Here is a 24,474-nt window from a genome sequence, read left to right as displayed (position 1 = left end):
TTTTAATTTCTCTCAGTCAATAGCAGTAATAAAAGGTAACAGTTACGTGGAAATATTTGCGCGTGATTGTTTTAGATGCATATAGGATACGACCATTTACAAGACCCCTTTGTATATCCGTTGGGAAGTAACCTAATTCCTCTAGCAATGACGGCTATATGAGTGACTATATATAGATTAACATCGGGTTCATGGTGGTAGTATAATACGAGGACAAATCGAATCTCCCCACGATAACGCATTTAACATCCCGTAACTTCTGAACGAAAGAGCGAGAGCCATTCGAGATGGAATTAATTAATGCGTTCGAGAAAATTGAGTTATTACAATTGTCGTAGCTCGTGCATTCCATTTGCATAAGCGTCGACTTCATTTTCTATCGTTATCTATTTCGTGCGGTACGCAGTGTTTTTTTTCGTATGATGAATGTTTCTTTTTCAAGACTTAAAATAAATTATAAATTATTGTCGAAATATAATTGAAATTATATTTGATTCCGATGAAATTGTAATTATTATCACATTTTGATTGACTAGAGACAGAATTGAATTCCTAATAATTATTTAGAACTGAATTTTTTTGATTGGCTATTTAACTCTAAATTAGATAGATATAAATGTGATATTGCTGTGAATTGAAAAAGTGCGTTCCTTCTACATGCATGCAAGTAATTGTAACAATTTGTAGATAAAGACAATATATATATATTAAAAGTAATTATTAAATATAGTTTAGATGAAGTAAACATAGTTCTATTTTATATAATTTCTCCGGCATATAGCAAACGTTTCACAGTAAGCGTGTGATCGATGGAATTTACCGTACACAGTTTTAATGATCCATAATTATGTTATGACCGTTACATAATAGCGTAACTGCGATCAAAGAGATGACAAAGGGTTCATCAAAGATTGAATCAAATGAAGAGTGCCAAATATTTTATAATAGCACTGTAACGCTCTACTATACGTCCTAGATGTCGGTCGTGTGACTTTTTCTTTAGGAAATGTGAGAAGTGAAAAATTTATCCAACTTCAATAATAAACTTTTTTACTTTTCAACTCTAGGAAAAACATGATTACTATTCTGTACATTGCTCATCAATGCGTGACCTTGCAATTTGCATAGTATTTTACATATGCAGAATTACATGTGTAAAATTTAAATTTTATCAATAAAATTCTACTAGTTCTATATATGTATATACATATATATTGTTATGTAAATACATATACTTGTTACGTAAATAATATGTAGTATTTGCTATGTACATATGCACATTTATATTCAGGACTGGATAAAATACTTTTCGAATTGTTGCATTTAAAATGCCAAATGTAAAATCGTGTTTTCGAATTTATTTTAAATGTAAATTGGGTAAATAAGTATTTTAAATGGTTTCAAATGCAAAATAGTTTTTCTAGTATATGTAGTTTATTTGGGTATTTATTTTATAGCTTTACTAGAACATAACGTGCGCACTTTCTTTTATTCCACAGTGATTTTTTTACAAATTTAATAAATATTTATAATAATTAACAAATTAAGTAATTATTTTTATAGTTAAAAGAAACCACTTTTTTCAAATTGTTAGGAAAAAAACTAAAAAATTCTAATTTTTTTTAAATTACTTTTTTGCAAACAATTGTTGTTTTTTATATGTAAATGATATGCTATATAAATGACTTACTTTTACAGTATAATAAGACATTAAAATAGGATTCGTATAAGCGTTGGAATTAATATCGAGCTAATTTTTATGTTTATGTTTGAAATATTACATCATCCAAGCTTTAATAATTATTAATTATTAAACAAACTGTTGTAAGGACAAATGTAACCCTGACAACTAGTTTAAAGACTAATTTAATTAAGTTAATATTTTTGTTAATTATTTTGTAAAGAATTTTAAAGATTAGCTGTTATCAAGAAGCATACGTTTTATTACAAAGTCATTTTACAAATGACTAAATGTGTAGATATTTCCATTTCAAATGTAAAATGGAAATGATCTTCTAAAAAACATTTAAAGTAAACTATACAAAATGCCATTTCCATTTTAAACACATATTTAAAATGGAATTATTTCAAATATTAGCCAATTTATATTACTTAAAAAAATCAATAAACACAATTTAAGTAATTATGACATATTATAAATATCACGAAAGATTTGTTATATAAAATATTATTTCCGAATTATGTAGCGGTTACAAATTATGTCGGCTGGGAGAATGATTGACAAATATTATCGTGCAATATTTATTAATTAAAAGAAGCTATCATATTTGCACTGCAAGGCCTCGCGGGAAGTATACACGATTCGCTTTCGATTTACGCGCGTTTTTATGAGCAACGGTCACGTGACATACCACATGGTCTCAGTTTCGCTCCGTCGGCGGCGACGAAGTTTCGGTGAGTTTCTCACGTTTCGATTGCGTTCCGATGTCACGCTCGCGTTCGCGATGAATACGGAAACTAATCGTGAGAAACACTTCTTCTTCAATACCCTAGCGATTCTTCTGAAGGCCGTGGAGAAGCACCGGACGACGGTGGACTTGCGAAACGAAGCCACGATCGTCGGCGTTGTCGATCATGCCGACGCGTAAGCAAACGATTCTGTTTTCTCCGCGACATAAAATTGCCGTTGTTAGAAACTATCGTTACATTCGAAATCCGCGTTCTGTCGACGATAGCGCGTGACTTTTACAAGCATTGGCGCGCGTAAAAGATCGACCGGCGATATCCCTCTCTCCCTGAAAAATTGCGATCTGTCGGACGCTAAAAGCGACTCGTCACATCTCTGAACATGCTCGTGTTTTTTGTTGCAGATACATGAACGTCGTGATGAAGGACTGCGTCTTCACAGACCCGCGCGGGGACTCCTTCAAGTTCGACATGTTCTTCGTGCAGGCAAGGAACATCCGCAGCGTCCACATCCCATTGAACGTGAGTTCGCCGTATTTTCCCTCCATTCGCACGACGACGCCGCGAGCGTGACAAAGCGCGGGAATGTCTAATGTCGCGCGTCTAGGTTAGGTTGCGCCTCGCGTGAGATCAGAAAACCAGTTCACCCCTTTTCCCGCCTCCCTTAGGATTTCGGGGGCGCTCGGGGGTGCCTAGGGTTTAGGTGTTTAACATTTTAGGGTTGCTCAGTCTGACTCCAAAACGTCCCTGCGACCGTCAGCACGCTCCGGCGCTATTTGCATAGCTGCCGAATTACTCGATTGCATCATGCCAGTGTAATCACATGTTGATATGATTAGAGACATTGGTCTCTATCGCACCGTTAGATTATACGTACGTGGACATTCTTTTCATAAGCGAATAATTGACAAGGCAGAAGTACCTCCTGGTACGGTCGTGCGCTTCGCGGTTCCTAACAGTAGATACGATTTCACGACGTCTAGCAATTTCGTCAGAAGCAACATGGACTCGTTCAAATTTACGGACTACGACTGCATCGGTTTCGACCTGGATAACACTCTGCTGCGTTACAATGTCACGAATCTGGTGCACATCGAGTACGAGATATTAGCCAGATTCCTGGTGGATAAACGCGGGTACAACGGAAAGCATCTCCTGGAGCCGTTGACAGACGACGTCTTGGACTTCATGCAGAAAGGACTGTTGCTGGACTTTGAGCGGGGTAACGTGCTCAGGGTGAGCCCCGATGGAGTAATCCGCAGAGCATGCCACGGCTCGCGTTTGTTAAACACAGAACAGATTAAGGAGATATATCCCGAGCAGAGATCAGAAGCCACAGATGCATTCTGTCGCGACGTAATGGCAACTTGGAACGGTCCTCTGTCCAAGAAAGTGAGGAGCCTGCTGGATTACTTCGACATAGTGTCGAGTGTCGCGTTTGCACGGGCAGTAGACACACTCGACGAAGAGCATGGCTCTCCCTTGGACAAATATGATATCTGGCCTGACATATTGGATGGACTGACCTATATGTTCACCAGAGAGCATTTCCAGTCGAATAAAGGGATATTTGGCCACATCAAGAAAAATCCGGAGAAATATTTGCGCAAATGCAGCACAGATACAATTTCATGGTTGAGGGAAGTAAAGAAAAAATCTGCAACTTTTCTTCTTACTGGATCGAACGTGGATTTCGCGAGTTTTACCGCGAGTTATGCTCTCGGGGAAGATTGGCGATCCCTTTTCGATATCGTAGTGTGTTTCGCGAAGAAGCCAGGGTTTTTTATTCAAAATCGACCATTTTACGATGTTGTAAACAACAACGAAACCGATATCACCAGCCAGGACTTAAAACGAGGTGAAATATACAGTCAGGGAAACTGGAACGATTTATTAAAATTTCTCGTTCGTATAACGGGAAAAACTAATCAGCGGTGTTTATATATCGGTGACAATCTCATACAGGACGTTTACATACCTAGTGCATCCGCATGTTGCGATACTCTAGCCGTAATCGAGGAACAAATGTCAGAAGGAATGCTCTGTCACGCTTTAACTCATCCGGATGAGAAAATTCTGAATTCAAAGCTCTGGGGGTCATATTTTTGCTTAAAAGACTCGACGATTAACGTAGATTCTTTATGGGGACATGTAATAAAGAAACATGCAAAGCTGTGTATACCAGATATCAATTTGGTAGCACAGAGACCGTTAGATGAACCTATTCCTTGTTTTAATAAAAATGGAAAGTTATATTGTGGATATTATCCAGCTGTACCGCTTAGTGTATCAGCTATGTAATATGAGAATATCAGGATTATATGTTACTTTATTTGTAATGAAAAGACAACTTTCATCTTTTTAGAGAATCTTACAAGTATTAAGAAAATTGTAGGTGTTCAGCTTGTGACTTAAATATAGGATTATGTTACATGGTTTGTAATGAAGAGAACATTTTAATTTTTTTAGGTGTTCAGCTTGTGACTTTTAAATGTAATGTGCTTTGTATGCATTTTTTAAAGATGGATTTTGAGATTTGTTTAATGCTTTATTGTCGAAAAACTAGAATTTAATAAAATTTAGAGAAACTTATTTTTACGTGTGTGCACATTTACGTCTAATTAAAACACATTGTAATTTAAGATACGGATTATCCCAGCTATCAAGGAACAGTTAAAATACCTGAAGCCACCATCGAGGAGACCGACATATGAGAAACAAACTTTTAAAACAAAACGCGCCCAACAGAGACAACAGGAAGACCTTGCAGCTGTAGATCAAATTTTGGAAGATAAGAATACAGCAAAGGCTGAGACTACAGAAAACGAAGATAAATGAGATTCTTGAAAAAATATAATTTACTGTGATTTTAATGCATTCGTCTTACGACATTAAATAATATTAAGGATCGTACTTACATACTTTTTTATTGTTTGTGATTTTACAGTTTAAGATCATCTTTATTTTTATTGAATGTTTATATTTTGTGGATTTAACAGCTCAACATTGCATTATTTCATATTTTTGCCATTTTAGTATTTTTTTAATTTAAATTTTTGTTGTGAAATTTCTATTACAAAAGTATTCAACTGCATTATTTCTAAAGAGGGATTGGATAATGAAATATTCATACAGCAAAATTAAATGAACGAATGTTGTATATAATATGGTAATAAATACCCCTTTATTCGATGTATATCATAAGTGGAAGGCTATTTTTGTCAAGACATAGTTTAATCAAAATATAACACACTTTAAGATATATGTATATGTATATATATAGAAAATAACGAATATCTTTTCTATTTATATATATATATATATATATAAATCATAAGTGGAAGGCCATTTTTGTCAAGACATAGTTTAATCAAAATATAACACACTTTAAGATATATATATATATATATATATCTTAAAGTGTGTTATATTTTGATTAAACTATGTCTTGACAAAAATAGCCTTCCACTTATGATTTATATATATATATATATATAAATAGAAAAGATATTCGTTATTTTCTTTCAATAGCAACGGCGATACCCATTCCCCCTCCTATGCACAAAGACGCAACCCCCTTTTTCTTTCCTGTCCTTTCCAAAGTGTGTAATAGAGTAACTAATATTCTTGTTCCTGAAGCACACAAAAATATCATAAAACGAAAGTTCTCGTGAAGAAAGAGGCTAAATGCATACCTGACGTGCCAACGGGATGACCTAAAGCAATAGCACCTCCATTTACATTAACTTTCTCGGGATCTAAACCGAGCTCTTGAACACACACGATCGCTTGTGCGGCGAAGGCCTCGTTCAATTCGTAAATATCCACTTCCTCTTTTGTCCAGTTCGCTTTCTTCAACTAAAATAAGTGTATATTTGCAGTTGCGTAAGATCAGCATTGAAATGAAAGCAAATGCAGTAACAGAACCGGTGTAAACGTCAAAAATACTAACGACTAATTTAACAGCCTCGATAGGTCCGACGCCCATAATACTAGGTTCAACTCCGACCTGTGCAAATGCAACAATATTGGCTAATGGTGAGATTCTTCTATTTGCAGCAGTTTCTTCGGACATGAGCACTACAGCAGCCGCACCGTCGTTTATACCGGACGCAGTGCCAGCAGTAACTGTCCCATTGTTCTAAATGCAACGTAACAATTTTTAATATGTTTTTTCTGTACAGTTTTATATGAAAATATAAATGTATATTTACATACGGGTTTAAATGCCGGTTTCAACTTTGCAAGCTTCTCAGTGGTCGTTCCAAATTTTGGGAATTCATCTTTAGATATAACGACAGATTCTTTCTTGCCTGGAACAGTCACTGGGACAATTTCCTTCTCGAAATATCCAGCATTGATAGCAACCTCTGCCTTCTGTTGAGATTTGGTCGCGTAAGAATCCTGTGCCTCTCTGCTTATTTCATACTTTTCAACAATATTTTCAGCTGCCAGTGGTACAAGAGTAGCAAAAATAATACATTATATTTGTGTGAATTTTTCTAATGCAAAAATATTCATGCCTATAATATTTTTGTCTCACCTGTCATTCCCATGTGAATATTATGAAAGGCATCTGTTAAACAATCCTCTAGTGTGTCCATTAAATTACAACTTCCAAATTTTACAGCATTCCTGAGATAAATAGCATGCGGTGCTCTACTCATATTTTCCTGACCACCAGCTACAACTATATCACTTTCTCCTGATTTTATATTACAATAAGCAGCCATTACGGACCTGTGAAATATTTAACACGTTATTTCAAAGACAATCTTATTTGCATAATTATGAAAACTATTGTACATTATGGAAAAAAATCATATGCCAGATCAAATAGACAACGTACTTTAGACCAGAACCACACAACATGTTTATTTGATAAGCAGGTACATGAATAGGTATGCCAGCATGTACTGCTGCTTGTCTTGCAGGATTTTGGCCTTCAGATGCAGTGAGTATCTGAAAAAACAATTATTCCTACATACTCATAAATAACTTTTTGCACGTGGAAACATATATAAGCACTTTAGCGTTAAAAAAAAATTGATAAACTTTCAATAAACTAATTACTGATAAGCAACTGATGATCTTTTATCAGTTAACTGATGAAATCTAGTTACTGATCAGTAATCAGTTTATTGAAACAAGTGTATCAACTTTTTTTTCAAGGGTATACGACACAAAAAATGTCAAAATCTGACTGAATAAAAGGCTGATTTACAATTTATTATTATTCTTTTAGAATTATAAATACCTGGCCCATAATGACTTCAGAAACATCTGTTCCTTTCAGTCCAGCTCTTATTAGACTTTCCTTGATAACGATACTTCCCAGCTCAGATGCCTTCAATGAGGATAAGGATCCACAAAACGATCCTATAAATTACAGTAAATTTAATAATTTTTATTAGAAATGATACAGGTTTTACATTACTAGCATGTTCTATAGGAACAATACTCTGGTAGAGGTGATACAAAAATAAGATGTATTCTTGCATCTTTAGTGCATAGATGCTCAATTTTCATTACCGAGACATTATGTTTTTGCAAGGTATTTTTTATTCAATAATTGAGATGAGTTTTTTATGTGCAGTCGCATTTCTATGGTATATACGCGAAAGGTATAACCTGAATAAATGCCCGGGAGAGGCTATCTTAATTTTTCTCACCCATGGGATGGAATATACCCAAAACATCTTCCGTCGGCCCAATTTAAATTCAAATTTTTCAATTGTTTAAACGTTTAAAATAATTTAAACGTAAATTATCTCGTGAGATTTTATTGGTCAGCTGGACGCAGCTCGTTTCATTACCTATGGGTGTCCTAACGGCAGACACTATCACCACGGTGCGATCGCTCATTTTTAAAGCTGCAGACAGGCACAACTGAACTTGAGGAAAAACGCACAAAGACTGCCGCCAGGCGCCAACTGCCGCGCGTCTTAACTGCCTAACGGCCTAACGGAATTATGTTGCGCTTACAATGCGTACCAGGAGCGGCTATATCGTGAAAGTATGTCACGCCGCCGTACATGCGCGAAAGAAGAATGTAGAAAATTAAAGGAGGGGAGCTCGCCAGCCTATTTCGCAGCTTTTAAGAATTCCCACGGAAAAAAAGAAAATAATCAAAGGTCGTGACGCATATTTTTGTGAATTCAAGTATCGAAACTGCTACGCCGAAATCAAGCAAGATAAATGCATGCATATGTAGACTGTACGTGCAATGATGGAAACTATCTGTGACGCAAAATGATAATATTTCATGAGTAATAACTTTAACATTGGCTAAATTTGACGCAGAAGGAAATGATAACATGTCGAAGTATGTAATAACACACAAGCGCTTAATTTCTTCCCGTTTCATTTAACGACAAGCTAATTTCGTAAGGTATACATATTAAAACGAATTAAATTAAATTAACATAACCGAACGGTCATTTTTACGTCTGTCATATTTTGCAAAAGAATATTTCGGTGTTTAAAAATTTTGCTATCGCAACATCCGAATCGCGATGAGTTTATTGAACAAATAATTTCTTGGAAAAATGAAGTAAATAAACATGTTTATTACGATAATTTATCACCGTGAACTCTGGAGGTTTCGCAAAGATTCACTCATCATTAAAAAAGACATCTTATTGTTTGCTCGTTTTATTGACTTTTTATTGAATTATATGTTTGTCAATACGAGCTGTTAGCACATTAAATTTATTTTTCAAAAGACCTGCATTTAGAACGTGTTTTTAATAGATGTTTGCGTCATTTTATTCTTCTTTATACTAATGAAAGCTGAAGACAATTAACGTAATAGCGCGCACATCAAATGTACATCTGGTAAATTTTTTTAATTGAATTTCATTTTATCAATTGCATTAGGCGCAAATGCGACTTTGCTCTGTAAAAGCTATACGTTTTATGCAAAATGCGACCGATCGATCGACAAACTAAAAAAAACTCGTTTATCTTTATAAATTTAAATACGCACCAAAGTCCATTGCCAGATTATATACACTAAGCTATTATAGAGGCAAAAAAAATAATAACAAGTATGCGGGTCAAAGAATATATGTAAGAGCTAAGCAGACTGACAAAAAAGAGTCAAAGGCAGTCATCGGATCGCGGTGAAGTTTAGCATATCAATGAGGCAAGCGAGAAAAAATAAGGGAAAAAAATCAGCTAGATGGTGAGCAATGTCATCAATCGTCACTCGTCAATACACGCGTAACACATCGCGCATCGCGACACGTGTCGAGCATGGAGTAGGTACGGTCCTGCTTAAACCGACTGGTAGATGCCTCCACGTGCGCGCAGCAGGTGTCGCTGCCGCGGCGTGTACCGGAGCGCCGCGGTGGCGGCGACGGCGGCAACGACGACGACGACGACGACGGCGGCGACGACGACGGCGGCGCGTTTGTTTTACCCAGCGTGCATTGTGGGACGGTGACTGGTGCTAAGATGGCCGACAACAGGGAGGAGATTTCGGAGCTCGTCGAGAAACGAGGTATTTGTCGACGCGTCGCGCCCCTTACTCGCCGCGATCATGTCGCGCCGTGGATGCTCCGGAGCCGGGCGGCGCGTCGCGCCCCGCTGAACGGATCGCCGTCGCCGCGACACACCGAGTCGCTGTTGGTGCACGCGGCGACCGCGGTCCGCGCGCGCCGTGGTCCGCACGGAGCGCGCGTGAGGACGATCGCTGGACGGCGCGCGAGCGCGCCCGGGTGACGACGTCGTCCGGGACGTCGCGGACGCCCCTCGGCGGAGCCCGCGACGCCTCGACGACGGCTGTCATCGTCGACACGTCGCCGCTCGCCCTCCTCGCCGCTCGTCCAGAATCCGTCGTCGCGCGACGTGTCCAGGCCTCTCGGCGCACGCGATTGACAGCGTGCGATCTCGCGGCCGATCGCGCGGACGGCTTCGCGTGGTGCTGCGAGTAATTCACGAGCCGCCGGACCGATTACTCATTAAGGTCACGCGCCGACGGCCTTGCAGCTCGGGCACCGCCGCGACGACGTTCCTGCCGGTCGTTCGAGATTACCGTTATCTGTCTCCGTCTGTTCTCTCCTTCCTTCGCGATCTCTCTCTCGCTCTCTCTCCCTCTCGCTCTCTCTCCCTCTCTCTCTCTCTCTTGCTTTTTTTCCTTTTTCTCGCCGCGCGCTATCGTCTCGCGCCGTGACGATTCGTCCTCGCGAATTTAACGCCGGCCGAATCGGTCTTACACACCTACGCGGACGTGATCCGATCGGCACGTCAGCCGCGGCGCCGCGCCGCAACGTGCTCTCGCACCGGGCGTCCGCGCCCCCGTCGTCGTTGGATTCGTCAGCGTGCGCTATAATCGTGTTCCGTGTACCGTGTTAACACGTTGAATATCACACCGAATTGGATCATCTCTGCGAAAGCCTAAACAAACATATAATATACACGCGCCAGATATTCGAACGAATACACCTGTTATTTCGCTCGTTTGATATTTTGTATGCCGATGACTCGCCTGACTTATTAAATACTGTTGCAGAGTCTTTTGTCAAGAAATGTCAAAGAACGTCGAGACGTCAGTCGTAGTATTCAACGTGTTAACGAACCGAGAAACATTTGCAGAAATCTGAGCAACACGCTGCGCGCTCGAACTGCTAAGTTTTGAATTTTAACTTGAATAGCTTAGAGGGATGTTCAGTATGTCGAATATTTAAGAATGATATATCATGCTGCTTGCATATTTTTTGCTAATGGAAACATCAATTTTAACGTAATTTGAGGAGACTGTAATTCCGAGATACTCTTACGTATATATCGAAGTAGGAGGTACGCTCGTTGATATCAAGTTTCTTAAAAAATGTTGATACAGAAGTTCTTATATTTCGTAGATATAGATTGTGTCCTTCATTCTCCTTATTCTTTCAAGACTACAATAACCTGTCGAATCGATTGTTTTATGTATCCGCGTGCTCTTTTATATTATACATAATGTAAGGAGTACTAAAATCTATTTCATCATCCTTATCCTTTTAAATTTTTTAAATGAACTTGACAATACAAGAGATATATGTTGGAAATGAAATTTTCTACCTGAACAAGTTGCATCCAAATATTTTCTAAAAACAGAAATGTATATCTGGGAATATGGCATTTATTTTTCCTCCAAACTATTTTAATTTTGTAAAGATTTTATATACAAATATAGAATTATTATCTGGATAATATTTAAATACAACAGCAGCCGAATAGCAGACAGATATCCATCTAAAATTCTAAAATATTGTATCTGGGGATATTGCATTTATTTTTTTCTAAATTATTTTAATTTCTTAAAAAATTATATAAAATTAGAGAATTATTGTCTGGATAATCTGACTACTGAAGCCGAATAATAGCCCTATATTCATCTATAATATTGTATCTGTAAATATTGCGTTTACTTTTTCTCTATATTATTTTAATTTCTTAATGATTATATAAAATTATAGAATTATTATCTAGAGAATATTTAAATACCAAAGCAGCCAAACAGCAGCCAGATATTCATCTAAAATACTATATCTAGGAATATTGCATTTTTTTCCCATATTACTTTAATTTTTTAAAGACAAATTACATAAAAATATAGAATTATTATCTGAATAATATTTAAATACAACAGCAGCCGAATAGCAGACAGATATTCATATAAATTCTAAAATGTTGTATCTGGGAACATTTCATTTATTTTTCTTCCAAATTATTTTAATTTTTTAAAAATTATATAAATTTTGAGAATTATTGTCTGGATAATCTGACTACTAAAGCCGAATATTAGCCCCATATTCATCTATAATATTGTATCTGGAAATATTGCGTTTACTTTTTCTCCATATTATTTTAATTTCTTAAAGATTACATAAAAATATAGAATTATTATCTAAATGTTAAAGCAGCTGAATAACAGTTAAATATCTATCTAAAATATTAATATATACAGTTTTAATGTATACACTACCTTTCCTAACGATAGACTCTAAGGAGACTAGTCGGCAATAATGATGTAGAAAATGAGTGCAAGCGCCCAAGATATTAAACGGAGCGAGCACGTCGAGCCGAGAATTCGACTGAGCATTGCGCGGCGATCACCTGATATTTTTGATACAATCCGTTATATACGCGTAACAAGATTAACTGTAATACGCATCCAGCGATGCACCGTGTCCCGCAACGATGCATGCCTTGCTCATCGGTCCGATGCACATTCGTACGCGATTCATACTCGGATCTCGTGTAGCTTCCTGAGTGAATCTACATCTACATTTTACACTCCTGACGTCTAAATTACCCAACCGCGAGTCCTAAATGACTTTAATCAACTCGCATGTTTATTGCGTCAGCCTTTCCTCGTCCGTGCCGAAGAGACGTCGGATTGACGATTTTGATTTTATCTTGCGAAAAAATATACGCGCGCCGGAAATAATATTTTCGAAGCGAGCGGCGAAGGAACCTCTAACTTCAGTGGGTTTTCTCGGCTGGACGAAGGATATTGACTCGACTCGACTCGGCCATACGTGAATCGCAAGGTTATCGTGCAAGGAGTCGTATGCTTTTGCTTTGCGTGATCGCAACTCAGATTCTCTTATCACACTCCCTGATATCCGCGTGATCTACTGTCGATTATACATGTACTCTGTGATTTCAGTTCAGTTGCATTATTGCGCGATATCGATCAGTCATTCAACCGTGATAAATTTTCAACGGATTTTGTGAGGGATATTTTCTGCTTTGATATAATAACTCGGGAATTTTTTATGAGACGTCATATAATATGAACGAAGACGAATTAATTTTCGTCGTGATCTGTGCTCTACCAAAATTAAGCCACTTTTGTAAATTAGTTCACGACTTCATCAATCTCCTCTATTTTTTATTTCATAGAATTGTCCGGTTTGGCTGAGAGGGTCGTGAGAAATTAAATTGCACGAATAAAATACAAACTATTTGTTAATATTATTTTTGGGGAAAAAATATATTCTCGACGAAAAAAAAGAATGCTCGATAGATTTATAAAATCTGTATGAACTTTTAGCTCGTGTTGCTTTCGCTTTAAATTAAAATCAAATGGCATACTCAATGGCCAACAATCTGTACATTTAGCAATGTGGACCTTTAGCAATAACCTTCACATAAAACGATGATAATGACAGATAATTCCGTCACTTGCAACAATTTTTTTTCTTAATTGCCGCCGTAAACGCGGCTCCGAGATATTTTGATTCACAGTATAGCCACTGTATAACATCAAAAGGCATTGAATTCACTTAAGAACACCGTGTGCATGCGGTTTCCGCGTTGTATTAGCATCGGCTGCATACGTATCCGCCAGATGGTTACACGTTCGTTGGTATGGTTCAGCGATTTTTTAACGGAAGGAAGTCGGCTGAACGCGCGTTTTCGTGCGGCCATTAGGCCCCGAAATAAATTCAGTAATTCCCTCGAAGTTATTGTTATCTACATTTATCTCGATTTACAATGTCATAATGATCTTGCATTTTACGTAGTTTTACATTCGTAATGTTGTTGTGACATAACATCGCGTCGTTCGAGCTTCGCGGTCAGGTTTCAACATTTTAATTTCTCCTTGAATACAAAGACGTTCGTATTATTCGTTCGTATTTTTATGCAAAACAGTATTGTCTCGTTGACTGTACGTTTTTTATCTACTTGTTTTATTCAAACTATTCCTATTTTTTCATTATTCATTTCGTCGAAGATAGGCGTACGTTGCATCTTATTGTCAACTGCAATTTCAACCAGCTTGTAATATCTTGCAAATCCTGCTACATTTTCATAATAATCTCCATTAAGATGTAAAGGTTTAAAAAATCCGTAGAAATGCTAAACTATACTCTTTGTTAAAGTTTTGCTTAAAACATGAGGTTAAGAAGGATGAACGTAGCGTTTGAGTAATCTTTTATATCGCTATTTCGAATCGCTGCGAATATCCGTTTTCGTAGCGTTAACGTTCCTTTAAATATAATGTCATTTTACACTCAGAGAAAAATTTTCTTGAGTCAAAAAATATTTGTTTGAATCAAAGAAATTTGTGCATTGCTATACGAAAAAAGTTTCTTTAATATGGAGAAATTTCTTGACTGTTTTTTTTTATTAGAATTAAAGAAATAGTTTGTGCAACGTAAATTTTTTTTTTTTTAAGAAATATATTTTTGTAATTAGAACAACTGAATTATTTCTTACATTTCTGTCAGTATTTTTTTTTTTTTAATAAAAAACTTATTTAAATTAAATGATTTGAATAAATATTTTATTTACTTTAGAAAAGGCTAGTAATGTTATTTCTCGAATTAAAATAAATTTTTATTTTCCGCAAAGATATTTTCACTTCAACTTAAAAGAAACCACTTCATCAATTTAAACATAACTGTTCTCTGAGTGTACCTTTGTGTCTACACTTCTTTCAAACATTTCAATTAATCGTACGTTTAGAAAGTTGAGATAGAATGAGGATAGAGTTAATAACGTAGTATTTAATTACGAGATTTGTATAGTATATAATTATCTAATTATAAAATGTGATTATCGTAAACTAATTGCAAGATTTCGATTGTCAAAAAACAACGGAAAAATATCTCTGCAGAAATTCAGATTCGTAACGATAAACTTTGATCTCTTCGCAGCCACGATTTATTATACCGGCCTCGTCCCTTTCATCGAGACGAGTTTGTCGACTCGATCACTCGAGGCACCGGCGGCGTTCGCGCCTGTGTTTCAGATTGATAGTTCTTTGGCATACGAGTAGCCAAAGTAGCGTGTACAAGCGAAGGCGCTTAAGTAGGTTGCAGTTATTTATTCTCGTAACACCCGTATGACTGCCTTCTCTCGGTAATAGGACGGCATTGTTATTCGTTTCCGTCTCCGTAACCGCGTTTCAAAATATGTTCATTTATTATTGGCTTTGATCATTTCATCGCGCGCGCAGCCTGCTTGATCTTTCCATCGTTAATCCTTTAATGTCAAATTCTTATGCCGTCTACTTACAAAAAAAGTAATTTATAATGGCTGCACGCTAGAGTGGCCAGAGTACAGAGAGTATCAACTTCATTCCCGTTCCCTGTAATCTCGTGCATACTACGCGCGCCACGTGTATTCATCTTCATTTAGATCGAGAGATTGACACTCCCCGCATTAAGTGATGCCAAAATAGCTCCATTGTCTTTTGGCAAGCTCGGAGCATCGCGTTTTAATATCGTACATTGCTTCATTGAAGACTCGAAGGTGTCATTGTGTACATACGAGTACACGGTATCGTACACACGTGCGTGCGCACGCAATGGCTCGTGTGACTCTCTCTTATTGTCGGGGAAGCACTGATGACAGACTATCCACCTAATTTTTGGAACAGAGGGTACATTAGGCTAATTTATAAGTAGCAGAGTGCGATTTCGCGTGATATCTCGCCCTCGTCAGGGTCACATTAACCATTGATCGCGCCGACATCAGGGGCGTAATAAACAGGAAACGATGTGGAACGTTTTAAATTGGTCGACGTTTGCCGACTACCAGTCGAACCCGGCAGCGGGAAGTGGCTCTCGTGGTGTGTCGCTTTAACAAATCCGTCCGTCTCGCGTTCCATCGCTTCATCCGTCCTCCTTTCGGCGCGAACTCTAGAATATATGCTCGCACGCGGATTGCTCAATATAGGCGGATCGATATCGTACAATGATGACTCACTATACTTCGAATCTCGTTGCTTGGATATGCAGATATAATGTATAAATTTTTCCAGCGCAAACCTGGCTCGCGCGATCGTTAATCGCGTCACGAAAATCTCCGGCCACGGATTTGTCTCTTTATCTTCATTTCCCGCCCGTCCATTTTATCTTCTTATCTCCAGATATTATATCGGACAATTTATAGCTGCCCGAGCAACGGTAGATAATGGGATCGGATATAATAATTTATTTAACGAAGTGCAGCTTTCATAAGATCTAATATACCACTGTGATTCCGCGCTTGCCTTTGTATATGAATTATTTTCATCGCGCCACCGGAATAAATTGAAATTTATTAAACGAGAGCGGAGACTGCGATCGGATGCGAAGTAGCAAGTCAGCGGGAAGACGACCGACGTAACGAGAAAATTTGCATGTCGCACGTTCAAAGTCCATCGTTTTCATCGCGACGGATCGTGACCGTGTTCTCGCCTGCCGACACGCAGCGCTCACCAATTACCACCGCGTGCAGTGCGCAACGCTACGTAATACGCACTAATTATTTTAACACCGTTACGTAATCGCATCAGCCGGATGGTAGTTTTCGGTCGCCGCTTTTCTCGCCGCAGATGCCTTTCGTTTCGCGAGCAACATTGACCAACCGAACACGAGGGAACGAGTAAACGACCGAATAAAGCTTTCATCACCACGGCTTCGCTCGTCGATGTAATTAAGCATAGTTCTGTCTGATAAGACTGATCGATCGATCGATCGATGCATGTTCCTCGGTTCTCTTGCAACGCGCTTGCTTGTCGATGGGCTTGAGAGCGTCTTAAACCGGATCCAGACCAAGTAAACAGGCGTAAGCAAATACGAATGAACAACTTACTCGCGGGATGTACTCGCTGTTCGCATTCATTGAACCAAGTTGTTCATTCGTGTTTGTCCACGCCCGTTTGTTTGGTCTGGATCGAGCTTTATCTGTGCCGAATTGACAATCCTGCGGTTTCGCGTGCTGCCACATTTGCATATTCGGCTTACCATGTGAAGCCTTGTACAACTTTTCTGTCTCTTTCCTTTTTTACCTCCCTTTTCTTAAAAAAAAAAAAAAAAAAAAAAAAAAAATCTTTCGGATTTTTGATTGCTCCTTCCGTGGAATAATCTCGGGTAATCCATTTGGGCACAAACCTGAAATCTTTTTTTTTTTACCTTCGCCCTTACCTTAAAACCTGTTCTTTATAAGCATTCGGTTGATAACGCGCGTAACAAGTAATGGGTGTCGCAAATTTTCTTTTGCACGGTGTACATGTACTCATCTGTGCTTTTATCTGCGTATGCTCCGAGTCTTATTTTTTGCCTGTCGCGTTTCATAACGACAGTCCTCGCGTTCTTATTAAATATTTTATTTCAAAGAACTTACTGAAACGCATATTGCTTTTTCTCTTACTTTTTCTTTTCCTCGGCTCCTTGGTCATTGTCCCCGTGATGACTCGTTCCGAGTGACGTCCAGCTATACGATAATCCCGTATCTTCCTTGCAGGACTTTTCGTTTCGTCTTTACTATTATCGCCAGTGTAATCGAACTGGCTTATTGAACCTCTTCGCGAAATGAAACTACTTTGTATGATAGCACTAGGTAGTATTTTGTGCGTTATCGTTAGCGTACGTTTCTTTAATATCCTCTTATCTTTCTTATGCTTCTGACATCGAGTAATTTTATATTTCAGCGTCACAAAATAAACGAAACTCCGAATTCGTACACGGAAAGAACGGCTGGCCGAGGTATCCAAAAATTTAGCTGAATGCAGACCTGAAAATAATTTCGCCGTACTAACAAAATAATTATGTAAGACAGTGAAATTAGTTGCTAGAATGTCATAATATCTCGCAGCCTTGCTCATCACGCTTGAACGTCCTATGTAATTATTTTGATGGCCCAACAAAATTACTTCGAGATCTGTATCTAGACTAACTAAAGTTAAATTTTTAAATACTTTAGTAAAACAATTTCTCGTGCACAAACAACGATATAGGAAACAACGATGTAATCTAACGATATAAATGCACATATATTTTTTACGTAACACTTGTACGAATTAATATGAGACTGACTATAACATGCACGAAATCCATCGCGATGGCAACGGGTCCTTCAATCAGATTTCCGTGTTCGCTTGGAAACCGGCGGAAAGTGTCGCGCCGGCACCGTTATGCAAAGTGGGGAACGATCTCTCGCGTCGCCGCCGTCTGTACATGCATTTATACGTCCGACGTTAGAAATCGCCTCGGAGGAAAATCTCTCCCGCCAGTGCAGCGCCAACGCGAAGAGACCTCCTCGCGCGGTCACGTTTCCAACACGTCCGTGAACGCTGAACGCAGCAACGCGCGCGCGATCGCATGACGAACGTCGATTCGATCGACCGGCCGACCGACCAACCCCCTCTGTTCATCCGATTTCTATACACGCGTCCTGGGCACCATCGGTCATTTGTTGTCCGCTCCGCCGAGCAATTCCGCCCGTGGCCGCTCCGTGAAAGTTGCGCTCCGTGCATCGTTCGCTCGCGCGGCATGTGGCACGCTCGTGCAGTATGAGATCGTGACTTATGCTCGCGAGCATGCTAATTATCCGCGCAGCGCCACGGTGAATTTTTTATTCTTTCCGCGACACGGGGACGTGGCGGGTCATTCCTTTCTTTATCGCAACCACCGCTTCGCGTGGCGAAAGCACGCCTTCTGTTCGTTTAGCGTCAAGATAATAATTGGATAAACGAATGACTAATCATTCGATGAAGTGCTCGGCCAGGGAAGATAAAATTGTTCTATGAATATTCCAAGATGATATTTTTAACGCTAAGTTTCTTATAACAGAAATTCAATCATACATATTTTTGAAACGTTAAGTATCTGGCATGACTAGGCTTTAAATTTAGATTACGTAAATAAAAATTCGTAAGAATTAAATAGGGAATAAATTTCTTCTTTGCTTCTGCATGTTAGCTCGCGAACGAGTACTTTCGATCAGACGGGTTTGGTAGAACAGAAATAAATTCTTGACGATTCGTTCAAGGCAACCGCTCGTGCTTCTGTTGAATTAATTCATTCAGCTTCTTATGCAGCGAGATGTTCCAAATGATTCTCCACCAGATGTAAAATATATCTATACAGCAAAAATAGGAGTGAGATTCATCAGGTTACATGGTACTCTTGACGCATCAGCTCAGTCGTTGGCACATTGCCTATTCAGTGTCGTCACACGTGGTTTCGAACTTGCGGCTAAAAAAGAAAATGTCCAGATGGACGGAGTGCAGCCCTCGCATTATCTCTCGCTCCTCGTCTCTTCCTCTGCCACTTCGACAACTTTGTTCACCGCTTTCCGAACATCAGTCGCGCGCACGTTGCATTTCCCCACGTATTACCATAAATCGCTTTAACATTCCGAGTTCTCTCCAATATTCTGGGTTCTTCTGGACCCTCTTCGCGTACTAGTTTTCGCGAAATCATTTTATCATAAATGACATTGAATTTGGAGCGCGTGGCACTGCAGGTCGGCAGCGCGTAATAGTCTCGGCACCTCTGTCCAGCGAAGCGTGTCTAAAAGAGTTTGATCACGCATATCAGGATATGGTATTATTTCAATATACGTGACCAATCTGTTGCATCGTTCGTAACCAAGTTTCATTACTGAAAATAGAATTCCGGACATTCCGATATCTCCTTTCTAGAAATTTATTACGCGCTCGTGTGTTACATTATTTTTCGTTACATTGTTTTTCGTGAGGATAGGAAAAAAGGGGTGCAGCGCGAGAGACAGGAGAGGAGACGGGGAGGGGAGAGGCCCGCGGTACGTCGACTCCGGATGAAACGGGGGGGCTTGATTCATCGCGGAGGCCGCACACTCGGCTTCACGCAGCCGTAGAGCGAATCTCGTCCCGATCCTGGATTCGAGCGCGCACGAGCCAGCCAGACAGCCAAGCCAGTTGGTTACGCGTCTTCCGCGCGAAAGTCAAGGACGCGCGAACGAGGTTCCGTAGTTCTTCCCGACCTTCGCGAGCGCGCGTGCACGGTAATCACACGGCCGATCGTGTGATTCGCCGAGGTCAGTGCGCGTGTTTTCGTTTGACGAGAAAGAGGCTCCCCGCAATTGTCGGTCCCCGGGTGACTTTTCCCCCAAGTTAGAAGTCGATCTTTCCAAGTTTCAGTGTCTCGGCTCCCCGATCGTTTTTCCAGTGAGGCGCACTGGCCAAATTCGAATATTTATATGTTACCCTGTTCGTCTTATCGAGGGGAATGAAAAATTCATTAGTGTTGTTACAGTGGGGCAGTGCGTGCTAGAAACTCCGACCGATAATATACATACGTCGCGAAAATAAGAGTTAAACGAGCGTGCCCGTGGCGAAGCGAGTTTCGGATAGAAAGGAAATTTAATGCTAAATAGAATACGAGGAAGAATAATATTTCAATGATTAAGGAGTCACACGTTTGCATATGAATATCGCCTGTTTGTCGAACGTTGTTGCATCATCGCATAATGTGACTACTCGTGCGTCATTTCGCAAATTTGCAAATCGCTATTAAAGTGATACGTGTCGCGTATTCTATTTACGTGATTTCTACTCATGTAAATTCATTCAGAATTTTATAGCACGTGCTAGGCTAGGAATCAAGAATTCTTCGCCGTTTGCTCCGATTAAATCTACATCGCGTTTCCGTTTTCCCCTTCGTTTATTTTTTTTTACCGTAACCAGTATCATTATTATTATACAATAAGGCATTTTGATATCTCCAGATATATATCTTGATATAATATTTGTGCGAATCGTCGAATATAATGCAAAGCATGAAGTAAACTCTCGTTTGTAGTATCAGTGTGAGGCCTGTGTGACATCAGTTTTAAGCACGACGACATAAATTGCTCTCGATCTCTCCGTAACGAAGGCAGTACGTGCCTACACAGTGCCCTAAATTGGTGATTCACCGCGTTCACCGGGGGTTCGGTAACATCGCACCGTTCCGCTTACCTTTCTCGGCTGTTTACGATCGAATAATTTCGGGATTCCTCGATCTCGTCTCCCTCACCTACGAAAGACCTTGAACACACCTCGTCGTTTCCGGTGGCTAGTGTGAACGACTGCGGATCGAGCAGCAGCTCAGAATGGTAGCCGCAATGGTCGCAAAATACGAACAGTCCGATCTAGGTAGGTCTAATTGATCGATTGTAACAGGAAAATACTCTAAAATTGCTCACTCTTTAACTCTTTCGTGCCTGGTAGCACATGTGTGTCAAAGCTACAAAAATATGCATATCTTCCACAAAAATAAAGATAGCAACTTCTCTCCGGGCTCATTTTAAAGATAAGAGATAGGACTCTTTACAAAAATATCCAAATCTTTAGGAGTTTTCCTCTTGTTCCGCATACCTCGTCAAAAATTTGTAAAATAGGTGAAAAATAAAAGTGAGAAATACATATATCTTTAAAAGAAATCAAGGTAGTGAGTTGTTTCAAATCCTATTTTGATAGTTAACGTAAGGACTATTTATAAAAAAAATTATGTAAGATACTCAGAAGCTAAGGATCGTAAGAGTGTTGATATGCGAACGGAAAATATTAGGGAAACAGTGGAGCCTTGGTCTAGCAGTAAGAGTGCTAGTTGTTGGAACGAAGGATCCCTAGTTCAAATCCGACCAGTTCCTCTATTTTTCCGTCACTTACCGATTCTCAGTTGCCTAATAATAAGAGATTCTTACAGAGATTTATATCTAAATTGTAAGAATAATTTTTATTGAGAATCAGAGATGTGTCAATGTTACGACTTTCCCGTGTTAGACGTAATACCGGACATTTTTGATTTTTATTAAAAGTTATCTTTACAATTATTATTTAATTTCAAAATAACCAATGTGACGGACTAAAATGTAAAATTTTGTTGGATATGAGTAAAACTCCAAAGATTTTTGGGCTCATTGATTATGAATCTATAATCGAATTTTTAAAATTTAATATGGCGGATAAAAATACAAAATTTTGTTGGATTTGAGTGACATTTTGATTTGTTAAATTGGATCTGCCAGTTTAAATTTTGAAATTTTGATTTTAGATTCATAATCAGCAATCCTAAAAACCTTTCGTAAGACGTGAATTAAACGCTAACTATTTCTAGAAAAAAAAAGTCAGGCACGAAAGGGTCCAACTCTAAGGTCTAATTATCTTCCCATGTCTCGCAGAGATTTTTATTACATGTTACGTACGCTTATGCAAATCTTTCCTCAAGTTTTAAATTTTTATTTGCATTCGCATGTACAAATGCTACCTTGATTTATAATCAGGGAGGCGTCGACAACTACGCGAGTACGCGTGGTGTTGTATTAAGTCGAATCGCATAATTATTGCGCAATGGCATTTCGCGCACACATGCTGATAATAATAAGCATGGTGTACGATATAGCACGCGCAGAGATGCGATTTATCTCGGCCACGCGGAGGAAGCGAGAGATTTGTTCTAATGAATTGCACACCGCTAAACAAACTCAAGCGAACGACCTATAATTACGAGCGGAGTGTATTACGCTGTAACGAGCCAAGATGGAAACGCTGGATGAAATAGGTCGACCTTAATATTCTGATCGATTATTACTTCCGTTCACCGAGATGATAATATTGCTCGAATCTGTAAGAAATGGAAAAATCTAAATTTATCGCCCATGAACCTTAATTAATCGTAATAAAATATAATCGTTTACGTGAATGTAGAGAAAACGATGTGAATTAAAACGCACTTTCATTAATCTCGGTGCAACGTAGATAATTTTTTTTTTTTGGTAAAACAATTATTTTTTACACTGTTAAAAAAAAGCGCAATTGTATTTAATATAACGTAACGGTAGTAAGTTTCGAGCAGGTACATTAAAAATATTTAATGTAGTCACGAGTGCACTAAATTTCATGCGCATGTACTGCAATCAAGAGACGCGGTAGCGGCTCGCGCCAAGTATATTTTCTTTGTTCTTCCATGTATACTTTTCAGTTATAAGTACATAAAATTTAATGTACTTGTGTAACTTAAAAGTACATTGAATTGCATAATATTTTTAACAGTGTTTTAAATTATCGATCGTGATCTCCTTCAGTTGTATTTTTCGTGTAATCATGGAACTAAATTTTGCTAGATAATTATTTTGCTACAATTAGCCATGAGAATTGGGTTTACCTACCGTAATAAGCATTAAATCGATCGCACTCGTATAGAAGATTTCAAAATAGTGGTTCAAGTACAACTCGAGTTTCGTAAGACCACGGCATAATACCCCCTTCAATCACTTATCGTCTAATCGTCTGCGTTCCAGCGATTCGGAGCTCGGGGATTGTAATTTCCGCGATAATTCTACCATTCGGAGCACGTTTGCTCCGTCTGGCGCTGAGCAGGTTGCTTTATTTGCAGTCCGAGTGCCATAATTGCAAAGTACACATACACGTACGGCGGCGGCGTCGCGCGCGTTCGGCGAAAAGTACACTAAAGTCTCCGGAGGCCGGCTAGTGCGTTCACGCGCGGTTGAAAGTCCTCCGCCATCGATCGTTCCGGGGAACTCGATCGTGTTGCGCGATACGTAATCGTACGACGGCTGAAAAACTGGGAGAGAGAGAGAGACGACTCCGCGGTACTCGAGATGGAACCGGCTTAATGGCATTCCGCCGGCCTGATGCCCCTGCAAGATCCGCCTCACGCCGGACCGAAGGCGCGCTGGATTGAAATTCGTCGCGGCGAATTCCGCAATCAGCTTGTCCAGCATCATCACCCGTCGAATCGCGTCATTAACCCCTTACGCCGTGGCGTCTCGCCTGCGGACACGAACCAGTTCGTTTAAAATCCCCGCGCGATTCTTCCGCGATCCCCACAAAGTGTCCGCGGCGCAAAAAAGTCTGATGCCGTGAAGAAATCATGTCCCGGCTAATGGGAAATCTCGGTTCGCAAATGATCTTATAAGAGGCGCAGGTTAATTACAACCGGATATCAAAGTTACACTTTGTTTCCAAGGGGGCAATTTATTTGACAAATGGAGCGGTCATTTTCACTATATTGAAGATTTTACACGTACGTCGGGTTTTTGATGCGCGCATCGCAGTGCTTACACGGCGTGTGAACTTTGATGTACCGTAACGCTATTCAAATTGATGTCGAATATTTTTTTTCACGATGCTCTTTCCCTGATTATAATTAACAACGTGACACTGACCGCATTATGGTGTATTTATAACGAGAAAGCCGCGACGCGAAATATCATCGCGGCCAACGTCTTCTAATTAAGCGGGCGCTATTCTCGGCGATGTCGGTGATTAGCTATATTCTATTAGGCATATTC

At 39.3% G+C, this 24,474-nt stretch overlaps 4 protein-coding genes and 2 long non-coding RNA genes across 19 annotated transcripts in view; 3 read left to right on the top strand and 3 right to left on the bottom strand.

The window, feature by feature from the left end:
- The first annotated feature begins 2,395 nt into the window (after positions 1 to 2,395).
- Positions 2,396 to 5,631, top strand: LOC105195035 (U7 snRNA-associated Sm-like protein LSm10). Its single transcript, XM_011160236.3, has 3 exons — positions 2,396 to 2,605; positions 2,832 to 2,949; positions 5,071 to 5,631. The coding sequence occupies exons 1-3, from the start codon at positions 2,466 to 2,468 to the stop codon at positions 5,263 to 5,265; spliced, it is 453 nt and encodes a 150-aa protein (XP_011158538.1). The 5' UTR covers positions 2,396 to 2,465; the 3' UTR covers positions 5,266 to 5,631.
- LOC105195034 (5'-nucleotidase domain-containing protein 1) lies at positions 3,016 to 5,284 on the top strand. Its single transcript, XM_011160235.3, has one exon. The coding sequence runs from the start codon at positions 3,259 to 3,261 to the stop codon at positions 4,726 to 4,728; it is 1,470 nt and encodes a 489-aa protein (XP_011158537.1). The 5' UTR covers positions 3,016 to 3,258; the 3' UTR covers positions 4,729 to 5,284.
- A 244-nt stretch (positions 5,632 to 5,875) lies between the features above and the next one.
- On the bottom strand, positions 5,876 to 8,501 carry LOC105195226 (acetyl-CoA acetyltransferase, cytosolic). Of its 2 annotated transcripts, none has more exons than XM_011160564.3 (8): positions 8,244 to 8,501; positions 7,685 to 7,806; positions 7,277 to 7,389; positions 6,971 to 7,167; positions 6,646 to 6,875; positions 6,380 to 6,568; positions 6,123 to 6,285; positions 5,876 to 6,060 (listed from the first exon to the last, which is right to left on the bottom strand). In XM_011160564.3, the coding sequence occupies exons 1-8, from the start codon at positions 8,290 to 8,292 to the stop codon at positions 5,942 to 5,944; spliced, it is 1,182 nt and encodes a 393-aa protein (XP_011158866.1). In that variant the 5' UTR covers positions 8,293 to 8,501; the 3' UTR covers positions 5,876 to 5,941. The 2 variants fall into 2 exon arrangements, with proteins under 2 accessions (XP_011158866.1, XP_039305109.1); XM_039449175.1 differs by lacking the exon at positions 8,244 to 8,501 and adding an exon at positions 8,100 to 8,216.
- Positions 8,502 to 9,699: 1,198 nt separating this feature from the next.
- LOC105195227 (ensconsin) overlaps positions 9,700 to 24,474 on the top strand; it is a 157,961-nt gene continuing 143,186 nt past the window's right edge. For 3 of the 13 annotated variants that reach the window (XM_039449169.1, XM_039449166.1, XM_039449162.1), the window contains exon 1: positions 9,799 to 9,931. In XM_039449169.1, coding sequence (XP_039305103.1) covers positions 9,886 to 9,931 — 46 coding nt within the window. In that variant the 5' untranslated portion in view covers positions 9,799 to 9,885. Of the gene's footprint in view, positions 9,932 to 20,017; positions 21,314 to 24,474 lie in introns of those variants that run through there. The other 10 variants (XM_039449170.1, XM_039449167.1, XM_039449163.1 and 7 more) reach the window with 6 other exon arrangements.
- Positions 17,196 to 18,665, bottom strand: LOC120357735. Its single transcript, XR_005574763.1, has 2 exons — positions 18,231 to 18,665; positions 17,196 to 17,928 (listed from the first exon to the last, which is right to left on the bottom strand). It is a non-coding gene; the product is annotated as an uncharacterized LOC120357735 (long non-coding RNA).
- LOC113003074 lies at positions 22,180 to 23,695 on the bottom strand. Its single transcript, XR_003268259.2, has 2 exons — positions 23,329 to 23,695; positions 22,180 to 22,784 (listed from the first exon to the last, which is right to left on the bottom strand). It is a non-coding gene; the product is annotated as an uncharacterized LOC113003074 (long non-coding RNA).

This window comes from Solenopsis invicta, chromosome 5, assembly GCF_016802725.1.
Source record: "Solenopsis invicta isolate M01_SB chromosome 5, UNIL_Sinv_3.0, whole genome shotgun sequence".
Classification (NCBI taxonomy): domain Eukaryota; kingdom Metazoa; phylum Arthropoda; class Insecta; order Hymenoptera; family Formicidae; genus Solenopsis; species Solenopsis invicta.
Note: the sequence above shows the minus strand (reverse complement) of the source record. Positions and strands in the feature narration are given on the sequence as shown.